General features: G+C 44.7%; 2 protein-coding genes across 8 annotated transcripts; one reads left to right on the top strand and one right to left on the bottom strand.

The window, feature by feature from the left end:
- The first annotated feature begins 348 nt into the window (after positions 1 to 348).
- Positions 349 to 12,134, top strand: LOC106656559 (microtubule-associated serine/threonine-protein kinase 3). 5 transcript variants are annotated; one of them, XM_014377605.2, is made up of 16 exons: positions 349 to 1,028; positions 3,557 to 3,754; positions 3,874 to 3,956; positions 4,047 to 4,149; positions 4,471 to 4,552; positions 4,636 to 5,284; positions 5,365 to 5,997; positions 6,080 to 6,252; positions 6,328 to 6,398; positions 6,471 to 7,685; positions 7,751 to 7,971; positions 8,045 to 8,374; positions 8,595 to 8,657; positions 8,821 to 8,983; positions 9,056 to 9,376; positions 9,451 to 12,134. In XM_014377605.2, the coding sequence occupies exons 2-16, from the start codon at positions 3,571 to 3,573 to the stop codon at positions 10,113 to 10,115; spliced, it is 4,956 nt and encodes a 1,651-aa protein (XP_014233091.1). In that variant the 5' UTR covers positions 349 to 1,028; positions 3,557 to 3,570; the 3' UTR covers positions 10,116 to 12,134. The 5 variants fall into 5 exon arrangements, with proteins under 5 accessions (XP_014233091.1, XP_014233090.1, XP_014233089.1 ...); XM_014377604.2 differs by lacking the exon at positions 349 to 1,028 and adding an exon at positions 2,286 to 3,182; XM_023462105.1 differs by lacking the exon at positions 349 to 1,028 and having other exon boundaries at positions 2,287 to 3,754; positions 5,365 to 5,596; positions 5,663 to 5,997.
- On the bottom strand, positions 12,128 to 20,565 carry LOC106656565 (F-BAR domain only protein 2). 3 transcript variants are annotated; one of them, XM_023462106.1, is made up of 10 exons: positions 19,828 to 20,565; positions 19,153 to 19,464; positions 18,770 to 19,027; positions 18,483 to 18,684; positions 18,099 to 18,422; positions 17,509 to 17,622; positions 15,154 to 15,256; positions 13,577 to 15,056; positions 13,165 to 13,513; positions 12,128 to 13,088 (listed from the first exon to the last, which is right to left on the bottom strand). In XM_023462106.1, exons 1-10 carry the CDS (start codon positions 19,855 to 19,857, stop codon positions 13,021 to 13,023), a joined length of 3,240 nt encoding a protein of 1,079 aa, XP_023317874.1. In that variant the 5' UTR covers positions 19,858 to 20,565; the 3' UTR covers positions 12,128 to 13,020. The 3 variants fall into 3 exon arrangements, with proteins under 3 accessions (XP_023317874.1, XP_023317875.1, XP_014233100.1); XM_023462107.1 differs by having other exon boundaries at positions 18,489 to 18,684; XM_014377614.2 differs by lacking the exon at positions 17,509 to 17,622.
- Between the last annotated feature and the right edge of the window lie 24 nt (positions 20,566 to 20,589).

Raw genomic sequence — 20,589 nt, 5'->3', positions numbered from 1 at the left:
GCGTCTGCATAAAATTCGGTCAATCGGTATATAAGTATAGGCTCGGCGGCGAGATTAATATAATGAGTTTATTATTGCGCGCAAGTGGCATATTATACGGCTTGTAACGGCCTCCGACTCCGAAAATGACGATTATATACTCCTCTCTCTTTCTCACTCTCTGCTGGTGTGTAGCAGTAGCAGTAGTGGTACGAGCACACCTACACACGGGCGCACGCATAATAATATTGGCGCGCGCGCGCGCTCCGACTGGGATAGTTGTACGGATAGAGCAAAGATTCGCGTATCGTATACCTATAAGCGTACGAAGCAGCAGCAGCAGCGATATAGGCAGTCGGTTGGGCGGCGCGCGCGACTCCGGACGAGCACGAGCGAGCGGTGTGTGCGTGTATGTGTGATACTAGGTAGCGCGTGTGATAGTACGTCCTCGGGAGCGAGCGAGCTTTTTCGTGCGTTCGCGAGCTTGCTGTGTGACGAGTGACGCGGGCTGGCTGCGGCAACACACGTGTCTGTACCTCGCGCGCGGGCTCGCAATCGTAAACGTACGAGCGCAATTGTGTCGTACACGAGATCTGGCTGCTGTAGTGCACCACCAGCCCCCGTGTATCGTTGCTGTGAAGCTTTTGGAGCGCGTGTGCGCCGCGCGACTTCGTGATTGCAAGAGCGAAACCACCGAAAGCGAGCCCCGTCAGAGCTGTCATCGTCGTCGAGCAGATCAGCAGCAGCAGCAGTGCAGCCACCTCCGCAGCCGCGAGGAGTCGTCGTCGTCAGACCCACCACCACCGCCGGCTATGCAACAAAAGGCAAGGAGTCGCTTCTCCCCGGGACCACGACGGCGCCAACGGAGCTGCGTCTGCCCCCGGGTCTGCCGTCGGGCGCCTCGTGCAACACCTCGCCCGCGCACCACCATCATCTGCGCCCCAGCCACATCGGGCTGAGTCTGGGCAGCCCCCAGCACTCTCAGCAGGCGGCCACCCTAGTTCCCTGCCTGGTGCGCGCGGGAGCCTCTGCTGGCCATCCGGCTCTGGGTTAGTTCCCCCTATATATGACAGCAGACAGTAGACATAACATTTAGAGACCCACGCAACTCCGACATATAAATAAAAATACGGAGCTTTCGTTGGCATCCGAGCAGAGCAGAGAGCTTTTATCGCACGTCTATCAGTTCTCTCTCTCTCTCTTTCCCCAGTTTCTCATTTCCTATTCCATCCCACTCACTTACTCTCTCTCTCTCATCCGGAGCTCGGAGCTCGAAGCTCGGAAGATTATCTCTCTCTCTCTCTCTCCGCTCTCTAGGCTCGGAGAGTCCGAGGTCTATACAATCGATAATAGCGCATGTGCATCGCTATTATAATATATATATAGCACAAGTGTGTTGCTTATGCTTTATATGCCTTTGGGCTAGAGTAGTCCAGTGAAAACTTACATGAAATTGCATTTTTTTTGGGGAGAGATGAAACCTAGTCTACTTTATGTTTTTGGGTGCGCTGAATTCATTGCCGATGTTATTTTTTACCTAAAACATCAGCGTCAGGGTGAAAATCGAGGGTGAAAGAGTTTTTCGCTGATATCTCGCGAACGAAGCAAGATACAGAAAAACTAATTGCACCAATCGATTCCTCGTGAAATTTTACATCGAAAGACACTTTAAACTTTTCAAGTGTCAGTGCAAAATTGTTCACAATATTGAAAAATTAGTTTACAGCGGTCGGCGGTAGTGGGGGCCGGCAGCGAAGGGGAAGCGACATATATAGCTATACTAGCGCGGCGCCGCCGGCCCCCACTACCTCCGACCGCTGTAAACTAATTTTTCAATATTGTGAACAATTTTGCACTGACACTTGAAAAGTTTAAAGTGTCTTTCGATGTAAAATATCACGAGGAATCGATTGGTGCAATTAGTTTTTCTGTATCTTGCTTCGTTCGCGAGATATCAGCGAAAAACTCTTTCACCCTCGATTTTCACCCTGACGCTGATGTTTTGGGTAAAAAATAATATCGGCAATGAATTCAGCACACCCAAAAACATAAAGTAGACTAGGTTTCATCTCTCCCCAAAAAAATGCAATTTCATGTAAGTTTTCACTGGACTAAGAGAGTGAGAGAGAGAAGAGCTACATAGAGAGCCTCTCGACAGCAGCTCATAGCGGCGGCGACGCCAGTAGCAGCAGCAGCCACGCACCCTACGGGCCTGCAGTCAACACTACTGACGTCATACTCGACTCTTTCTCTCTCTCTCTCTCTCTCTCTGTATATATGGAGTACGTACACACGCAGACGCGCGCGACTCCGACACTGACACATTCGCTTCGCTGCTGTTGCTGCTGGCTGCACGCGCGCATGCCACCGACAACGAGCGAGACTCGGCAGTCTGACACTCGGCGTTAACCGCGCGCGCAACCATATATGTATAGTCTCGTGCATGTATACCTGTAATCTCCGCTGCGGGTTATCATATACACATATAGGTGTATACGTGTAGTGAGCGATCCGCCTGCTCGTCGTCGCGACATATTCTCTCTCTCCCCAAATAATAAATATATTAATAGTAATCGTCAGCAGCAGCATGTTGTTGCGATACGTCGCGGCGATTATTATTGCGGAGCAGCAGCGCAGCAGTAGCTAGATAGTATAAAGCGCCAACCATCGTTGTGTTGTGGCTGTATATATGTAACGATACACAAACTCGCACCGCGTGAACACACTCCGTGCGAAGCAGACACACAACTGTTGCTATTATAATACACCATCCATTATTATAATTGATTTATATATATACGTGCGCGATACGTGTGTATGTATTTATAACGCAGAGACAACTTCGAGGTCTCTCTTTCTCTCTCTCTCTCTCTCTCTCTCTCTCGTGTGCAACGCCATGTGCGTTGCCGTTCAGAAGCTCGCGATGATTCGCGTGTAATAAGTGTGAACCATAACCCAGTGTGTGTGCCTGTGTGAGCCATGTTGTTGTCCTTCATGGAATCCACCTGTGCAGCAACAGCAGCAGTAGCAGCAGAAGAAGCAACAGCAGCAGCCATGAGCTCCTAACACACCTGCGTGTGGTGCGGAGTCGTCGTCGAGGCACGAGTCATCGTCCTGCCCACGCGTGTTTCTCTCTCTCTCTCTCTCAGATCTTCTTCTTCTTCTACTTGCCTATCTCGTTGACGCGCTTTTTTGGCCGCGTCGTAAGTATACACAAAACCACGCATGCTACTGACGCTGTGTTGCTACTCTGGGCAAACTGCCAGGTAGCCTTCATATACACACCTCTCACTCGCTCTCTCTCACATGCATTGCCTCCTCTTTTTGGAGCTTGCACAAGTTCACAATGCTGTGATCAATGTTTTGCATCGTCAATAAGCATTGACCCAGTAGCCAATTGTTAACAAACAATTACATTATGCAATACACAACTCTGATGTTTACTTACTGAATGTCAGAGAGCATCTCTCTCAGCTCCATATTCGTCATCATCCTTAACACCCACCACCCAGTGCCGTTGACCATTGTTCCATATTTATATGGCTTTAATGACACTCACAACTGACACTTACTGTAGGAAGTGTTGGAACGATGGATCAACCTAGAAACCGACCAAGCAGACCTCGTCTGCGAATGCACAGCAACTCGGCCCGAGTTCTGGTGTTCGATCAAGCAGAGTCGGAACAAGTAGCTGGAAAAATGGAATCTGACAGGCAACAACAGACAAAACCAGCTACGTCCATGGGAGAGAGCAAGGAGGCTCCAGTTCCAACAGGTAATTTCTATTTTAGCAACCTTTTGCTATACTTATTTCAAATGATTCAATTTTATGAATTATCATAAACTTGAAAATATGAATATAATTCATTAATAACCAATGGTTTGACTTTTTAGTGAGTAATGCTGAAACTTCAAATCTAGTTCGAATGCGCAACTCTGCATTTGGAAAGTCAGCTCCATCTCTTTCTATTCACATGGTACGTACATCAAATCACTTGTCAATTATCAATAAATTAAATGAAGATAAAAAAAAAAACATTATCTCATGCGTATCATAAAATTTTCAGCGTGATTTCAACGTCCCACGTCGTTCGACCAAAGCATCTCACAGAAAATCTTTCATTTCAACGACGTCTCCAACTTTACCTCGTTGTCACTCGCCCTTGTCAGGTAAGCGCGAGTGCGAATAATTATTAAATACATTCGTAATTTAGTAATACGACTCCCACAGTCATTAGTTTATACACTTTGTGTGTACGCGATATTCGTAGAGTTTTGGTCTAGTGACAAGATTTCGTAAAAAAAAGTTGGCAAGCTCCTGAGCTGCTACTGCTGCTGAGCACAGCGTTTTTCAAGGTCTAGCGACAAGGTCACTAGCCGGCCGGCGGTCTTTCATATACGAAATACAAGTCTCACTTATAGCCACGCGTATCACGCACAGTATCATAAGCGAATTAAATTGACGAGCAATTTTCTCTTCTATTTTCGCAGCATTCATGCCGGTGGCAGGAAGTCCTTTGGAGAGCCCTCGCATGTCATCCAGTCCTCACTTTGCTTTCGTTCCTATCAAGCGGTAAGTTAAATAAAAAAAAAGTTGATACAAGTTTTTATAGTTTTCCCAGTACAGATAACAAAACTATGATACTGATTTTACAGAATTAGCGTGGGAACGACTAATGCCGGTGACGGTCGACGATGGTCTGTGGCGAGCTTACCCTCCAGCGGTTACGGCACCACTCCTGGATCGAGCAACGTTTCGTCGCAGTGCTCGAGTCAAGAGCGCCTGCACCAGCTGCCGATGATGCCGACCAAGGACGAGCTCCGCATGCTGTCCTGTCACTTCTCCAAACCCGGCACGCCTTGCTCCGGAGTCCATCCCGGCTTTCCGAACATGGGTAACATGATCGGCGGCCAAGGCCAAGGCGGCGGTGGCCTCGACGAGCTCAACGAGACGGGTCGTCGCTCGCCCCTGCATCGGCCGCGCTCGCGCAGTCTCAGCAGTCCCAGTCGCTCGCCCATCCTCGACAGCGAGATCGTCATGATGAACACGATGTACAAGGAGCGCTTCCCCAAGGCCACCCAGCAGATGGAGGAGCGCCTGACCAGCTTCATCAACGATAACAAGGACGTCGACGAGTACGACGTCGTGTCGCAAATGGCACCGGACTCGCTGCCGATTCTGCGCTTTGTTCATCACCAGATCATCGAGATGGCGCGCGACTGTCTGCACAAGTCGCAAGAGAAGCTCATTACCACGCGCTACTTCTACGAGATGACGGAGAACCTCGAGCGTCTGCTGATGGAGGTAAGATATAAAGGCTTTCTTTCTTCTCGCCTCGAATGTTACTATTTTTAAATTGTTTCAATTTCTTTTATCTTCTGTAGACAAGAGAAAAATCTTTGGAAGCTGCAACGCGTCTAACTGGTCTCATTAAGAAACTGCTTCTGATCATATCAAGACCTGCTCGTCTGCTCGAGTGTCTCGAATTCGACCCAGAAGAATTTTACCATCTCCTCGAGCAAGCCGAAGGACAAGCTAAAATCACGATCGGCATTGAAAAAGATATACCTCAGTACATCATTAATAAATTGTCATTGAACCGCGATCCTATATCAGGTAAGTTGGAGAAAAAAGTCTGGTCCGGATCAAGGTTCGATTTGCAATTTATTGATCTTCAAGAAGAAATGAATAAATTAGAGGATCCAAATAACTCCGCGGAAAGTCAACAGCGTGAAGATAATTGTACCTCTAACAAGTCTGATGAAGATAAGCAAGTTCAGCAGAGAATACCCTGCGAAGATGATTATGAAATACTGAAACTTATCAGCAATGGTGCTTATGGAGCTGTGTATATGGTTAAAGAAAAGTCGAGTAGGCAGCGTTTTGCTATGAAGAAAATTAATAAGAATAATTTAATGCTGAGAAATCAAGTGGAACAAGTGTTTGCGGAAAGAGACATCATGAGTTTTACAGACAATCCTTTTGTAGTTTCCATGTATTGCAGTTTTGAAACAAAGGTATGTTGTTTTTTTTTTGAGAAAAAAATCGAAAAATGAAATTGAAATATAAGTCTCTTGAATATCAATTTTTGTATTGCAGAAACATTTGTGTTTGGTTATGGAGTATGTCGAAGGTGGTGATTGTGCTAGTTTATTAAAAAATATCGGTCCTCTACCTCCCGACATGGCCAGATTTTATTTTGCTGAAACTGTTTTGGCAGTTGAATATCTTCACAGTTATGGGATTGTTCACAGGGATCTCAAACCTGATAAGTAAGTGAAATTGACACGAAAAAAAATTATTATAACAACTCGTTATGCAGTGATTTAATTTATATATGTTTTTAGCTTGCTCATCACGGCGTTAGGACACATAAAGTTAACCGACTTTGGTTTGAGTAAAATGGGTCTCATGTCACGTGAGTACATAAATTTATTATAATACCATTTTTTAATAGAAAACGATTAACAACGTTCTATTTGTCTTACAGTTGCTACCAACTTGTACGAGGGATACATTGAAAAGGATACCCGACAGTTTTCGGATAAGCAAGTATTTGGAACTCCCGAGTACATCGCACCTGAGGTGATTCTACGTCAGGGCTACGGCAAACCCGTCGATTGGTGGTCAATGGGTATAATATTGTACGAATTCTTGATCGGTTGCGTGCCCTTCTTCGGTGATACGCCGGAGGAGTTATTCGCGCACACCGTGAACGACGACATCGAGTGGCCCGACGAGGAGGATTTTACGGTTCAGCCCGAAGCCAAGGACATCATCACCGCGCTTCTGCAGCAGAGTCCCAGAGATCGACTCGGTACGGGCGGTTCGCACGAGGTCAAAGATCATCCGTACTTTTACGGCGTGAACTGGAACAGTTTGTTGAGGCAAAAGGCCGAATTCGTTCCCCAATTGTCGAACGAAGAGGACACCAGCTATTTCGACAGTCGCATGGATCGCTACAATCACGATCTGGGCGACGACACCGACGACACCGACGATTCCCCGCTGTTCGGTTCGTTCTCGTCGTACTCGCCACAATCGCGAAAGATATCTCAGACGCGGCCACCCGATCCAGAATCGGACACGCAGAAGAAGCAGCTTTTCCGGAACGAACTTGAACGTACGGTCGCTCAACTCAGCTTGAACTCTCCAGTATCTACCGCGCATAGCAGTCCGCACAAGGCAGAGGAAGGTGCTACGAAACCGTCTAGTGCAATGCAGCAGCAGCTACAGCTACAGCAGACACCGGTACAATCTCATGCGCTCGTCAGACCGAGCCTGTCGATAGAAAATTCTCCAGGCAAATCTGCCGCTAGTCAGCAGCACGCCGCGACGAGCGACCATCCCGTCGAGTTTCAGATGATGACGGTGAGACGGATAACGCCGCCCACGCCGAAGACCTGCTATCACAGTACACCGGAAAGTTCTCAAACTGAGTCGGACGACATCAGTCCTCAGATCCAGCGTAAACGTCACATTCATTCCCGAGACAAGCTGCCGAAACTCGATCTGGGCGCGTCGAGCAAGGATCTCGTCGAGGACAAGCACAACTCTAGTACTGATTCTTACGAGTCGACTAGTGCCACGGCCAGCAGTGCCGCTGGACCCATGCCACCGAGTGGCAAACTTAAAACGCGCTCGGTCATTAAATCCGCATCTACGAGTGGCCTCTCCCTAGTCATACCTAATTGCGACTTTTCATGTAAGTTATTTTAATTTCTGTTTCGTCAAAGATTCGTTATTAATCGGTTTGTATATTTTCATCAGTTGAACCGTCGACTTCCACTCAAGCGATCGAGTCTCCTGGTGGCTCATCTACGGCATCTTCACGTGACACCTCGCCTTGTCGTGAGCTCAGTCCTTTGGTTACCAACCTTAAACCTCCCATTATTATACGGCGCGGACCCAATGGTTTCGGCTTCACGGTGCACACGATACGAGTGTATTACGGTGATACTGATTTCTACACTATGCACCATCTAGTCATGGTAATGAATTCCTAAAATAATTTCTAACTTGACGTTGTGTTGAACCAAGACTAAAATGAATTCTTAAACACAGGCTGTGGATCAATCAAGTCCAGCGTTCGAAGCTGGTTTGCGGCCAGGTGATCTGATCACCCACATCAACGGTGAACCGGTACAAGGTTTGTATCACACGCAAGTACTGCAGCTCATGTTGAGCGGAGGCGACCACGTGACGTTGCGAAGCACACCGCTGGAGAACACGAGCATCAAGAGCGGCGGCAGGAAGCGCGAGCCGGCCCAGTGCAAGATGGCGAAACGAGCTCTGCGACAGAGGCGTCAGAAGCGCGATCACTCTGACAAGAAGCGAAAGACTTCGCTCTTCCGAAAGATCAGCTCGAAAAGAGCCAGTGCCGAGATGCAACAGGTAACGACGAAGCGCACTAGTTAACGTTGATTATTCTTACTTGTAACCCACGTACGCACAAGATCATTTATACGTTATTATTATTTTATTATTTTATCAACTTAATTACTTGATAATTTACCTGACATTTGTGTATTACCAGCTGCAATTATCAAACATCAAAAATGTCTGGCGCTCGAAGGTTACACGTTTTTTACATTTTTTATAATTTCGTTTACAGCCATTAACTATCAGTTGTCCCATGTCAGCACCTAATATGTCCAGCAACAACAAATCACACATGGTACGCTTACGTTATGTTTTGTTTTATCGCTTGTTTTTCCTTCTACACTCTATTTTACTTTGTACGCCATCACACTCGATAATCCGCGATGAACCGAAAGAAGTCTCGTTGCAACGCGATCTTTCTTGGGCTATTTAATAATCAACGCTCTCGTCCATTGCAGATGGCCGCGGGCTTGTGCTCACCGTCGATGATGACACCGACTCGCTCATTCCAGGCGTTCGTTCGATCGCAGCAATCGGACAGCAATTCGCCGCAACACTTCAGTCCGTCCCCGCCGACCGGAGCCAACCGTCCAGGATGCTCGGAGTCGTACCACTCGACCGGTTGGTATTCTCTGCCGCGAGCGTCGCAGTCCCCCGAGAAACGCTATGATTACATTAAATTTGTGCACGTAGGTAATTCGAGCCCCTGCTCCAGTCCGAACTCGTCGCCCGGATCCAGCGTCTCGTTGAGTAGCGGCGCGGCGACCAGCGGACAGGCGCACTACCAGCGACCGTCGACGCTGCACGGGCTGAAGCACAAACTGCACACGGCGGCGAAGAACATTCACTCGCCGAACAGGCGGAAATCTGTCGGTCACATTCCATTGTCTCCGCTGGCTCGCACTCCTAGCCCCTCGCCTCTACCGGCCAGCCCCACTCGCAGTCCTAGTCCTTTAGCTTTTCCTACTGGCCATCAACCTGGCAGTTCAAATACCACACAGTCTTACAGTCCTGGTGAGTATGAGCTATGTTAGTTATCTGAAGTACGAATGTATTAAAAATCAATCTTTCTTATTGATTTCTTTTAGGTGCTTCATTGTCAACGCCAAACAGTCAGAAGAAAACCTACGGTCGACCCAAATCTGCCGAACCGGGTTCACCTCTGCTGAGGCGCGCTCTCAGTCCCGATCGACTTCACCCGCGTTCTGCTGAATCCAAAACTTCTATTTCGCCACTTGCTAACAGCGGAAATGGTAGTTCCTCCAGCTCTTCTAGCCCAAAAGTGCAACAATCCGCTCGACTTTCGCTACAGTTGATTTCCAGCAGCTCGAGCTTAACGAGCTGCACGACGAGCCAGCAAGAGAGTGGAGATTCTGCGTCGAGTGAGATCGTTTCCTCGAAAGGGAACGGTGGTCAGCAATTGTCGCAACAGCAGCAGCAACAGGTGTTGAAAGACGAAGAGAAGCAGGATTACTCCACGCAGAAGATATCTCACAGCATATCTATCAGTATAGCCAGTACCCAGAGCTCGGGTCAATTGCCGAGGATAGCCGAAGAGAAGGACTCGCCAACGGGCACGAAGCCAGAGTTCGAAACAACCACACTTCCTGCCTCCGGTCCGGTGAACAAACTAGTAAAGCAGATTCAGGATGAGGCTATCTGTTGCGACAGCTACGATCCGCACAGACGCTCCGCCGAGGCCTCGAGTACGAGTCCGTCTAAAAAACAAGATTCGCTCGATAAATGTAAGTAAGAGCCGACTGTGATCTATTCAGCAGCAATAGCGGCAATACTTGACATTTTTTGCGGATAAATTCTCTGTAACTATTTTACGCTAACTTTGCTGAGCTTATTTTTCCGTAAAGGCTTTAGCCGTGAAAACATTTTTCAGTCTTCGTTACGGTCTTTTTTATTATTGATTCACTAAAATGATCGAGCTGACTTTACTAATCAGGTTTCTGATTTTTTTATCAATTCACACGCACGCTACAAATAAAAATCACACTGCCTTTTAAACATTTACTTTTTTGAAGGGAGCCCTCTCGTAAATCAACGCGCTTGTTCAATCCGTTGTTCGAGGATTGACGAGCGAAACACGTATCACGAACTCACTCACGTATATCTTCAATGTATTGCTCGTTGTAAATTGTTCACTAGTATATCCGTTTGAGAAATGAAAGAGTTGAATAGATTCACTGCTGTACCTTCATTTTTGTCGATTCGACAATGATTAATTCTTGTGAGAAACTCTAAGTGCTACGAACACATCGTACGCTTTTTTTGTAAAACGTTTAGATTTGATCTCAAACATTTGTTAACTTTTTCTTACGTGATTAAAAATGATATTTGTACAAATTAAAAGTGTTACATTATACTAATCATTTCGTTTTGCGCAGATTTCGATTCAATTCCGTGCCAATTATAAAATAAATAAGTGTGATGACTAATCGCGTGCGCTTCGGCGCTGTAATCAAGTGACTTCTTGATTATCTTATTTTTTCAACTGTATACAGTCATAATTTTTGTATTACACTAAACTAAAAATTATTCAAAGATTTATAGTCACGTTTATATAGACATCTTATGTATGTGTAACGGTGGTAATTCTGCCGAAAAAATTGTAGTCGCAAGAGTAAGCGACACGTTTACGAAAACTAATAATAAATGGTTAAAAATTTAGAAAAATAAATTCGGCGATTGTTTCTGTAAAAACTAATTGTGAAATTAATGTTAAAACTGTAAAAGTATTCGACGATACAGTATGAGTTGTATAATCTAAGATTACGATAGTTATGAATGTTATAACCAATCGTGGATATTTTAGGCTGTTTGGATGGATTAGATTATTTTGTATGAATCCTAAGGTTTATCGAGATATGTAACAAGTAAGGTTCATCTTTTGGAATGATGATTATGCGCGCACGTTGCTAGGACTCATTTATACATATTACTCATATGAGCGTGCGCTTCTTTATTATACCGTGTACATTCTTTTTATTATTTGTATATTCATGTCTATACTCGTTGATATGCCTATTAGATAGGAATGATATATTTTAACATGCATAATGTTATTATGTATCGTTTTAGTAACTTGGTTGAATGCGATGATCGCGCATTTACTTTGCCGTATATTTACGCATGGAAAGATGAAAAAATACTAAATCAATAAGTATGTACGGAAAATTGTAGAATGATCAACCACTCTTGTTTATAACTGTGATTTCTTCCTGATAATGATTATATTTAAAAAAAAGAGTTCGGTATGTAGACACTCCTATAAAATTTACGTAGAATTGTATGGATTAGCTGCACAGTTTGTATACTCTGACTAGCCTATCTCTGAAATATATGTAAAAACACTTTCCTGTAAACAAAAATTTATTTTCTTATTGACCTACTTTATGCTAAGTAATTGTCTAACATAAGATAATGAATTACTCTCAATCTCTTTTTGATAACGATGTTTACTACTACGTGTGGGCGTGAAACAAATATTTTGAAAATGGAAATTCATCTTATATTTAAATCAGTGCCTGGAAATGCTGGGTATTTCCTTATACACCGAGGCTATGATGTTTGAAGTTTGTTCTAACACGATGATTTCCAATAATCTTATGCAAAATCAAATAATTATTGAAATATTAATGGAAGTGTTTTTCTCATCTTTCAAAGGAAGTGCACAGCAGTATAAGTAAATAATTCAGTGTATTATATCACATCATCATTAATGGCGTAAAAATCTATCAATAAAAAAGTAACGCATTTTAAATTTTCGATGATTTATATTTATTACCTTTATAACAATAATATATATTTATATATTTTTTTATACGTAATGTTTGTGTGAGAGAATGCTTTTAATATATAAATTAAATCTTTGAGCTTGAAAACTCTTTGGTTCTATAAATAACTTAAATAAGATGGTAAATTAAAATATTTTTACTGCTTTTCAAGCAATAAAGCAACAATCTTAATAATCTGCGAAACTTAAAAAACTCATTATCCTAAACTTCAGCGATAATCTTGGACATAATTGAAAATCGTAAAACTTAAAACTACAAGAACTTGAAAACTTACACAAAATTAATCAATGCAAGTGTTATGATTCATCGGCATTTAGTCCACACAAGTGTCAACGGTTGGAGGTAGCCGTGATGAATTTGTGACACATATAGTTAACATTAATTTTACAATACACGTTGACAGGCACTTGAGTTAATGTATTCAATAATTAATACAATTCATTCAGTCACAATGAACAAATTTATCGATCGTGTAAACAAATAAATTGTATGGAAGTATATTTTCACTCGGAGGTTGTATAAAAATTTATTCCTTTGCACAATATACATTTTTACAAACAAGTTAAGGTCCTACAATCGTATAGCCTCCGATTAATTCAGTCGCAAAAAAAAATGCGAACATACGCGGCTGTTACTTTTATACATACATAAATATCTACATTCTGAAATTTCATAGAGGCTAATCTTACATCGGTGAAAAGTTCAAAACGACAACGACACATAAATCACTATGGAATTCTTGGGGAAATGTCTTATTTTAACGGACTACTTAAATTAAACATCCGTTTCAACATCGAATCTGCGACCAGAATCTTTTTACAAATTGTCACAAGAGTCATGAGTACAAAATCATTATTCGATATTCGGTGGTGCGGCGTATCGGGTTCGCAGATCGACGTCACCGTCACAAAGATATTTACCTGAAAAGTCAAAAAAAGTAGATGATAATGCAGTATTCGAGACATTTAACAAAAATGTAGTCCATTCAATGCATACCTGATATAAATCGTTTTTTGATAAGGCTCACTCTGTAACCGGGCCCAGCAAGTTCAAATTCGACGCCCGAGAGCGTGGTGCCCTCGCAATTGAACTGCGTGAAGATGGTACCTTGATTTCCAGGACCATTGGACAGTTCGACGCGCGCTTTGAGCGAGCCGACGCCAGTACCGTCGCTGAGTTGCGAGAGCTCGGTAAACTTCCAAATTAGTCGATTGGACTCTGGCAGCCACTGGGCATTCGGCTGACTCTGAACAGATCGGAAGCCACCGTCAATGGGAACCGATAACTGGAGGTTCAGTAGTGGATTCGGCGCGGCCATCGCCCGACTATTGTACTTGTAATCCACCTGAGCACAAAAAAATAATCATAAAAACCAAAACGTTTCACAATTTTGAGCGAATTCAAGTACCTTGAGATCGGTGTGCGTGGGACCAGTCTTCCAGTAGGCTACGAGCTGAAAGGGACAGGAGGCAGCTCCGTCGCGGGCCTTCACCTGGTACTTGAGAATGTCGACGTTGAAATAGGCGGCTTGAGGATTCTGCTCGGCTTGTCGTCGCAGCAGCGCAGTTAAGGCACTCATGTTGAACTCGAACGAGTCCGGGGTCGAAGACTGCTGCTGCGACGACGAAGTGGGCGAGAAGGGAGAGCCCGCCGCCGAGGGGCTCTCGACGGTGTTGACCAGCTGACTGTTGGGCACCAGGCGCTCGAGGCGGCCGCTGTTGCGCAACCGAAACGACAGCTTGGCCGGGCTGGGATTGCTCGTGAGCACGGCGACGATGCCCGCCGGGAACGAGAGCATCATGTCGCCCACGAGCTTGACCTGGCAACGCGACTCGTCGCTGCCGCGAAAGTAGGCGTGCACGATCTCGTGAAAAGCCACGGCAAGAGGTATCGTGTCGGACATGCCGATGGTAAGCGGCGAGGGTCCGCGAGACGTTCCCACGGCGACCCCGGCGGACCGGAACTCGAGGCTGGCCACGCTGTCCGCGCGGCTGATCGTCGCGGGCGACATGCGGCCACGACTGGCCGAGGGCCCGAGGGTGTTGTTGCTCATGACGCTGGCGTTGCTGCCCGGGTCGCCGCGGCGCGACGGCGGCCTCGGTATGGCTATGGAGCTCTGCTGATGCTGCTGCTTCGGCGGCAGCGCCGGCCCGGGAGCGTCGCTCATCTCGGAGAACAGATCGCCCTCGGGGAAGAAGCTGGCGGTGCGCGCGGGCGCGGACTGTGGCGGCGGCGGCATCATCGCCGCTATCGGCGTGCTCTGGGCGCGCATCGGCAACACCGTCGGCGGACTCTGCAGCGGCGTCGAGGCGCTCGATTGCTGCGTCTGGCTCGGTGAGAATATACTGTTGAGCAGCAGCTCGCTGTTGGCCGTTTTACTGTTGCTGCCGCTGTTGTTGTTGCTGAGCTGCTGCGATACGGACTGCGATCGTTTCATCAGTCCGTCCGGATCGAAACCGGTACTTGTGGCTTGCGAGCCTCTGCGGGTAGACTGCAGCGACGACGACGGAGGCGGTGGCATCAGCGTCGGCGCCGGTGTCGATCGAGCCGAGCGCGTGCCACCCCTCAAGGACGAAAGCCCTCCTTGACCGCTACCACCGATCAGACCTGGCGCCGGCGAAAGCGAAAGATTCTCCACGGTGGCCCTGAGCTCGTCGACGCTCGCGCTCATGGGCCCAGCGCCGTTCCTCAGCGGTTTGATTTCGACTCGAATCTTGCGCTCGCGCTCGTCCTCCGAGTCCGAGTCCGAGCTCGAGTAGAAGTTGCTCTTCTCCTGGCTGTCCCAGGTGCCGTCGGGGGCTTTGGGCTTGATGCAGTAGCCCTCCTCGTCGACCTCGAGCGTGGGCGTACCGGCGCTCTTCAGCGACGATTCCTGCTCTTTGTCCTCGCTGCAAGAAAACAATATAAGGTGTAAAGCGTGTGTGCCCGCGCTGTGTCGAAATAAATTTAGCTACGTTCTTGTGCTGTTTATTATGTACTACTAACGTATCGGATTTCGCCTCGTCCTTGCTTCCGGATGTCTCGACCGAGTCCTTTTTCTTTTTGGCTTTTTTCTCCTTGCGCTTCTCGCGCCTGCTTCTCAGGAACCCTAAAACGATTGTCAACAAAAAAACGTTTTCTCACCGCTGCTTGTTTTTGTTTTTCTAGATACAACCATCACGTGCCTAGATAGCAACAAAGACTCTACTCTCTACTACTCTCTACATCTACGTTATAAAATAGTGTCAATACACAGAACTAAAGTAATAATGATTGTTACAAATCGCAGTACATGAATTTTTTCTATCAATGTTTACTATATTAGCCATAATTTATAGCGTCGAATGAACCGGCTACTAAGATAGAGATTAGCTATAATGGTCAATTTACTTTCCAAGTGACACGAGTCGCTCGACCCGACGAACACGCATTTTTTAACAAAAAAAGTATACATATTAAATATTAGTGCTTTACAGGGTGCAAATACTTCGTGAGAGTTAAAGTTGATAAATACAAGCGAGTCACAGTTGCTTTCGAGTCTACACAAAAAAATTAAGTATGAGAGAGACGTTTTAGCACGTTTGAAGCATGGCGTCAGCGACAACAGCGTGCGGCGCTATAAACTTTCCGGAGAATATCGTCGTTTGAATCATAGAGTAATGTAAATATATGTGGAAAAATATTAAAAGTAGAAAAAACAACAATTATAAAAGCTGAAATAAAACAAAGATATGAGAATCAGTAGAGCAAAAAAACAACCCGTCACCAATAATGAAACCACACGCGCGCGTGTGTGTAAGAGTCTGCTGCTCTGCGACCTGCAACCTCTATGCATTATTCGCGAGAAATGAAGTACAGTTCGCGGATTAATGCTGGACTCTCGATGAACGCGACGCGCTCTGCGTTGTAATTTTTTTTTTTTTTTTTGTTCACCCCTTCGGCACTTGGAAAATAAATAATTCTAGACATTAAAAAAACCAAGACTAGAGTCTCGTTCGATCTGCGCAAAAAAAAGGAACACAACAGATTGCGAACGGGCGAGCAAAGGTCTGTTTTTGCTTCTTTGAAATTTTTGCTTTTTTTTTTGTTTCGTTGATCTTTGAGGCTCACCTGCAGAGGTTCCTCCTCGTTAGTAGCCACTTCGCAGTGCATCAACTTTTATTCGAGTCCAGCTCCCTATTTGCCTTTCTTTTTCTATGGGTGTCAATGCCACGACACACCTATACAGGTCATATAGTATATACCATTTATATTTATCTATGTACAACGCACACGCACATACATTAGTGTTTTTCTTTTGACAACAAATTATTTCTCTCGAGTTCACGTCGAATGAAAAACCAAAAAAATACATTGAGCGAATAAACCATCATGCACTATTATAGAATGATCGAGTGTTTTATTTCGTGTATACGGATCGTGTGTGGTACGGTACTGACTTGAGTCTCTGATCGTGTACAGATGTTACTCTTTTTCATTATTAGAAAAAAAACCATAATGTGAGCAAAAGATGGAAGCGACCCGAAGAACCGAGAAAAAATTGACGATTCGTGACCGGAAATCAATTCTACTGCGTAACTACATGTTCAACAGGTTCAAATTTATTATATATATGCTAGCGGCGATCGATGTACATTGCATTTAAATAATTGAAAGATTTCAACAAATATATAATGCCAGCAACAGGTCGGCTGCTGTTGTAATATACCTACGTTGATTGCCTAACAGAGAGCTGAGGGGAGACACAACGAAATTCGTTGTCACTGAAATGAATCAACAGAGACACACCGTTAGTTCATTTTTGTTTTTTGTTTTTTGTTTTCAATCTCGAGCAAGCGAGAGTATAATAAGATACGAGCGCGTGTGCCTCTGGATACGTAGCCATAACTGTAATCGATATTATAATAACACAAAAGTCGCAGTCCCGCAGTAGATAAGAGTTTCGACTCGACATTGAAGTGTTAAAATTACTTAATTTATATACGCAATGATTCGATGGACGTCGTCCATTTTGTTAGTAAACCCACGCGAGAATACAAAAAAGAGGCAGATATTGAGAAGTATACAGACAATACCGAGCGAAGTTAATAATTATAATATGTATTATAATTAATACAAATATATATTGTAAGTGATACACATGAGACGATGGTAAGCGGTGAGTAAAAAATACTGAGAAAGTGAGACGTGAAACGTGAACTTGTGCAGATTATAATGTGAGCGCATGGTACATGAATGAAATTAATTAGATTCGAGAGAGAAGCAATGCTGATGATAATAATAAAATGATGGTGATGATGTCATTTTATAATAATAATAAAATGAGCTTATGCCAATTGTTTCAAGTGAAAGCAGTTTTACACTTAGATCCTCTCAGGGGGTTCCTCGAGATGCTTGCCGTAGGCACGCCAGGAGACATACTGTCCTGAGGAGTGACAGGAGCTGAACCAGAGCCGGCTTGCTGTCTTTGCCTCTCTGAAACAATACTCATCTCTTCGTTCACTCTCCTTTTTATCTTCTTGACCAAGAACGGATGTTTAATTGCTTTCTTTCTTTTGTTTTTGCTTTTTGTTTCTTTTTGCATTTAATCGCGATGATACAGTGATTTTAGGAATGAAATTCCGAAAGTCACTGCGTGATTGAAGTTTGTAACAACTTCCACCAAAACCACGTGTTTGATTGTGTGTCGTTAAGGATTAATGGCGCGATAAGCAACCCAACAACAAAACACAAAAGCAGCACGATTCCCGTGAAACATAATGAAGTGTGCGTTACATTTTTTTTTCGTCACCGTCAACATTCAATTTCGAAAGAGTTGATTCGATCATAACGAATAATAATGACCTGCGCCTACAATGATTTAACGATCAGTAATCCAGATCATCGGACGATTTAACATTAATATTGAACAAATAGCAGCATGTGCGACTGATTAAACGTCATACACCTACCCTGGGAGTTGGACATGAAAAGGTTGAGCAGCGAAGTGGTACGTCGAGAGGTTTTGCTCTGCTGCAAAGATTCTACACCTTCGCTCTCCCTTTCGTTCTGTTCATCCTTATCCTTATCAAGCCTGAACCTGCCCCTTCTTGTTAAATAACCCTCCCTTTTAACCCCTTGAGTTTTTTTTAGTGCCTCTAAGTTACCCGCTACGCCGGTCTCTCCGTTGGCTCCTTTTGTTGCTTCTTTGTTCTGGGTTTCGTTGCTTTTGTCTATGCTGCTTTGCGATGTTATTTCAGCTATACTCGTCAAAACTTGATCATATTCGATTATACCTAGAAACACATTGTACCATTATTTTTGTGCTACAAGTATTGAGCAAATATTGAACATACCATTACCTGGCTTCTCAAATCCTGTATATTTACTTTGAACAAACTGCTCTAATAATTTTTCTACTGTCATGTCTAAGCATTGTCTTTTGAAGTCAATGTGAACTTGTCCAATCTGCTCGTGGTTTGATTGAAGAACATCAGCATAAGTGTTCAAAAATTCCTTCATTATTCTTAAGTGTGATTCTTCAACATCTTGAAACCTCTACAAAATTTACAAAGAAAAAAATTAGATTTAGCATGACAAAGAAAATTATATTTGTAAATTAGTATTGAATCAATTGAAATACCCTGCAAGCTTGTGTCATTTTAGCTTCAAAATCATTGCGAACAGTGGTATACTTATCTACCAATGTTTTATAGTCATCTTGTGCTTTTCTAAATTTGATATCTGCTTTCTCCAATTCCTTTTGACTGGCATTATCTTTTTTGAGTTTTTCTAATTCAAGGCCTCTTTGCATACAAGTATCTTTAGCTTTTTGCAGTGTGATAGTAATACTTTGTATATTTTGAACTACATCTAATGTCGAGGATTCCTCTTCTTTCACCTAAAATAAATAGAACTTATGGTTGTTATCTGTCGGACCATAATCACAAAGTGGGCGGATTTTGATAAGAACTGTATCAGTAGCAGACAAATAAAAGAGAACGCGTGTAAGCGTAAAAGGCTCACATTTTTATGCTTTTTGTGGAGCTCGTCGGAATACTTGGCAACGTCTTTTATAATTTCAGAAACTTTCTGGGCCAACTGCAAGTGAAGACCGGCAAGCTTTTCAGCAGCTGTCCTCAGTGCCGTCCAGATGGGTGAAAAGGTGCCTTGTGTACTGTTACTGTTGCTGGCTTGTTTGGCCACCTTGCTGAGCAATTTGTAATTGTTTTCCTCCATGACAGACCTTTCACGAAGAAAGTCTGCCAGCTCCTTGCTGGCCACCACGCCATGCTTCATGTTGTGATAGAGCACGTCGAAGCCATTGTTCTTCTCACCCTGGAGAAAGAAGAAACATTGAAAGAAATCAGTTCTGCAAGTTATACACGTAACAGAGACAGACAGACAGCGCAAGATCCCCGATAATGCTTATAATTCAATGAGGCTCAATTGACGTAACGAACGGTAATAATTGACGGGTAAGATAAGGCAGTCTCGTTGGATAGTAGGAAGAAAAGCAGACGCGAAGAAATGGAAAACGTACGTATCGTTAACGAGTGCAGTGCAGAGATTCGAAGTAGAAAAAAAAAACCAGAACGAGTCCGCGCGAGCATAAGCTATAGGAAACGCAAGCCGAGCGTAATAAGAAGCGGTAAGCGAATTAACGGTAATAGAATATGTAGAGAGATCGTCCAAACGAACCCAAAAATAATCGGCAAAGTCCACGGTCATGATGGCAGTTGTTGTTTGTGTCGAGCGTGTGCGGAACCAACAACACAACACGCCTATAGGACGCAGCAGCAGCCAGCAAAAATTGCTACGACGATGGGAGTAGGCAGAGCAGCGGTATAGCCAGCAGCCGCGGCGGCAGAGGAGTAATAGTTGTAGTAGTAGCAGTAGTACGACGACTGCTACAAGGTCAAATCATGACTCTCCGCGAGTATGTGTGTGTATAACAGAGGCATTCATGGGATGCGCTGCTATGCACGCACGCACGCACGCACACGGCCGTGCCCCTGTATATACTATATGCGCTCCGAGCGATCCGATACTACAGTGTGCACAGTGCAGTGTTTTGTGTATAAAAATATGTCTCGCTGCTCGTCGATGCAAGAGCCGAGTCGAGTCGAGCTCGCTCACGAGGGGCGCACATGCACAGTCACACGCACGCACGCACTCGCACACTTTTTTGCACATGCACACACACACACACAGTCCCGAGAGTCTTTCAACGGTTGACAGTCGCGAGCGAATTTATTTCCAGACGGACATGGACAGGCTGCTGCCGAGTGCTACTTTAACTACGGGGCACGGGCACGGCACAACATAATCATCGCGCGCGCTCTTTAATACTCGCTGCCTGCCTGCCAGCCAAGTGCCAGCCAGCCTACTATGTATCGCGGCTATGGCGCTCCGAACTGAACCGCAAACTTCGGAGCACCGACGAGCGCCCGGAGAGTCTCA

Source organism: Trichogramma pretiosum, unplaced genomic scaffold (genome assembly GCF_000599845.2).
Source record: "Trichogramma pretiosum strain Unisexual culture from Peru unplaced genomic scaffold, Tpre_2.0 scaffold20, whole genome shotgun sequence".
Taxonomy (NCBI): domain Eukaryota; kingdom Metazoa; phylum Arthropoda; class Insecta; order Hymenoptera; family Trichogrammatidae; genus Trichogramma; species Trichogramma pretiosum.
The sequence above is the reverse complement of the archived record's forward strand: the minus strand, read 5'-3'. Positions and strand labels throughout refer to the sequence as shown.

Coding starts and splice junctions, on each gene's coding strand:
- LOC106656559 (XM_014377605.2), top strand. CDS start 3,571: ATGGATCAACCTAGAAACCGACCAAGCAGACCTCGTCTGCGAATGCAC. Junction 7,686..7,750: donor ACCTAATTGCGACTTTTCAT/GTAAGTTATTTT, acceptor TATTTTCATCAG/TTGAACCGTCGACTTCCACT. Junction 7,972..8,044: donor CTATGCACCATCTAGTCATG/GTAATGAATTCC, acceptor TCTTAAACACAG/GCTGTGGATCAATCAAGTCC.
- LOC106656565 (XM_023462106.1), bottom strand. CDS start 19,857: ATGACCGTGGACTTTGCCGATTATTTTTGG. Junction 19,465..19,827: donor ACTTTGCCGATTATTTTTGG/GTTCGTTTGGAC, acceptor TTCTTTCTCCAG/GGTGAGAAGAACAATGGCTT. Junction 18,685..18,769: donor AAATGACACAAGCTTGCAGG/GTATTTCAATTG, acceptor TAAATTTTGTAG/AGGTTTCAAGATGTTGAAGA.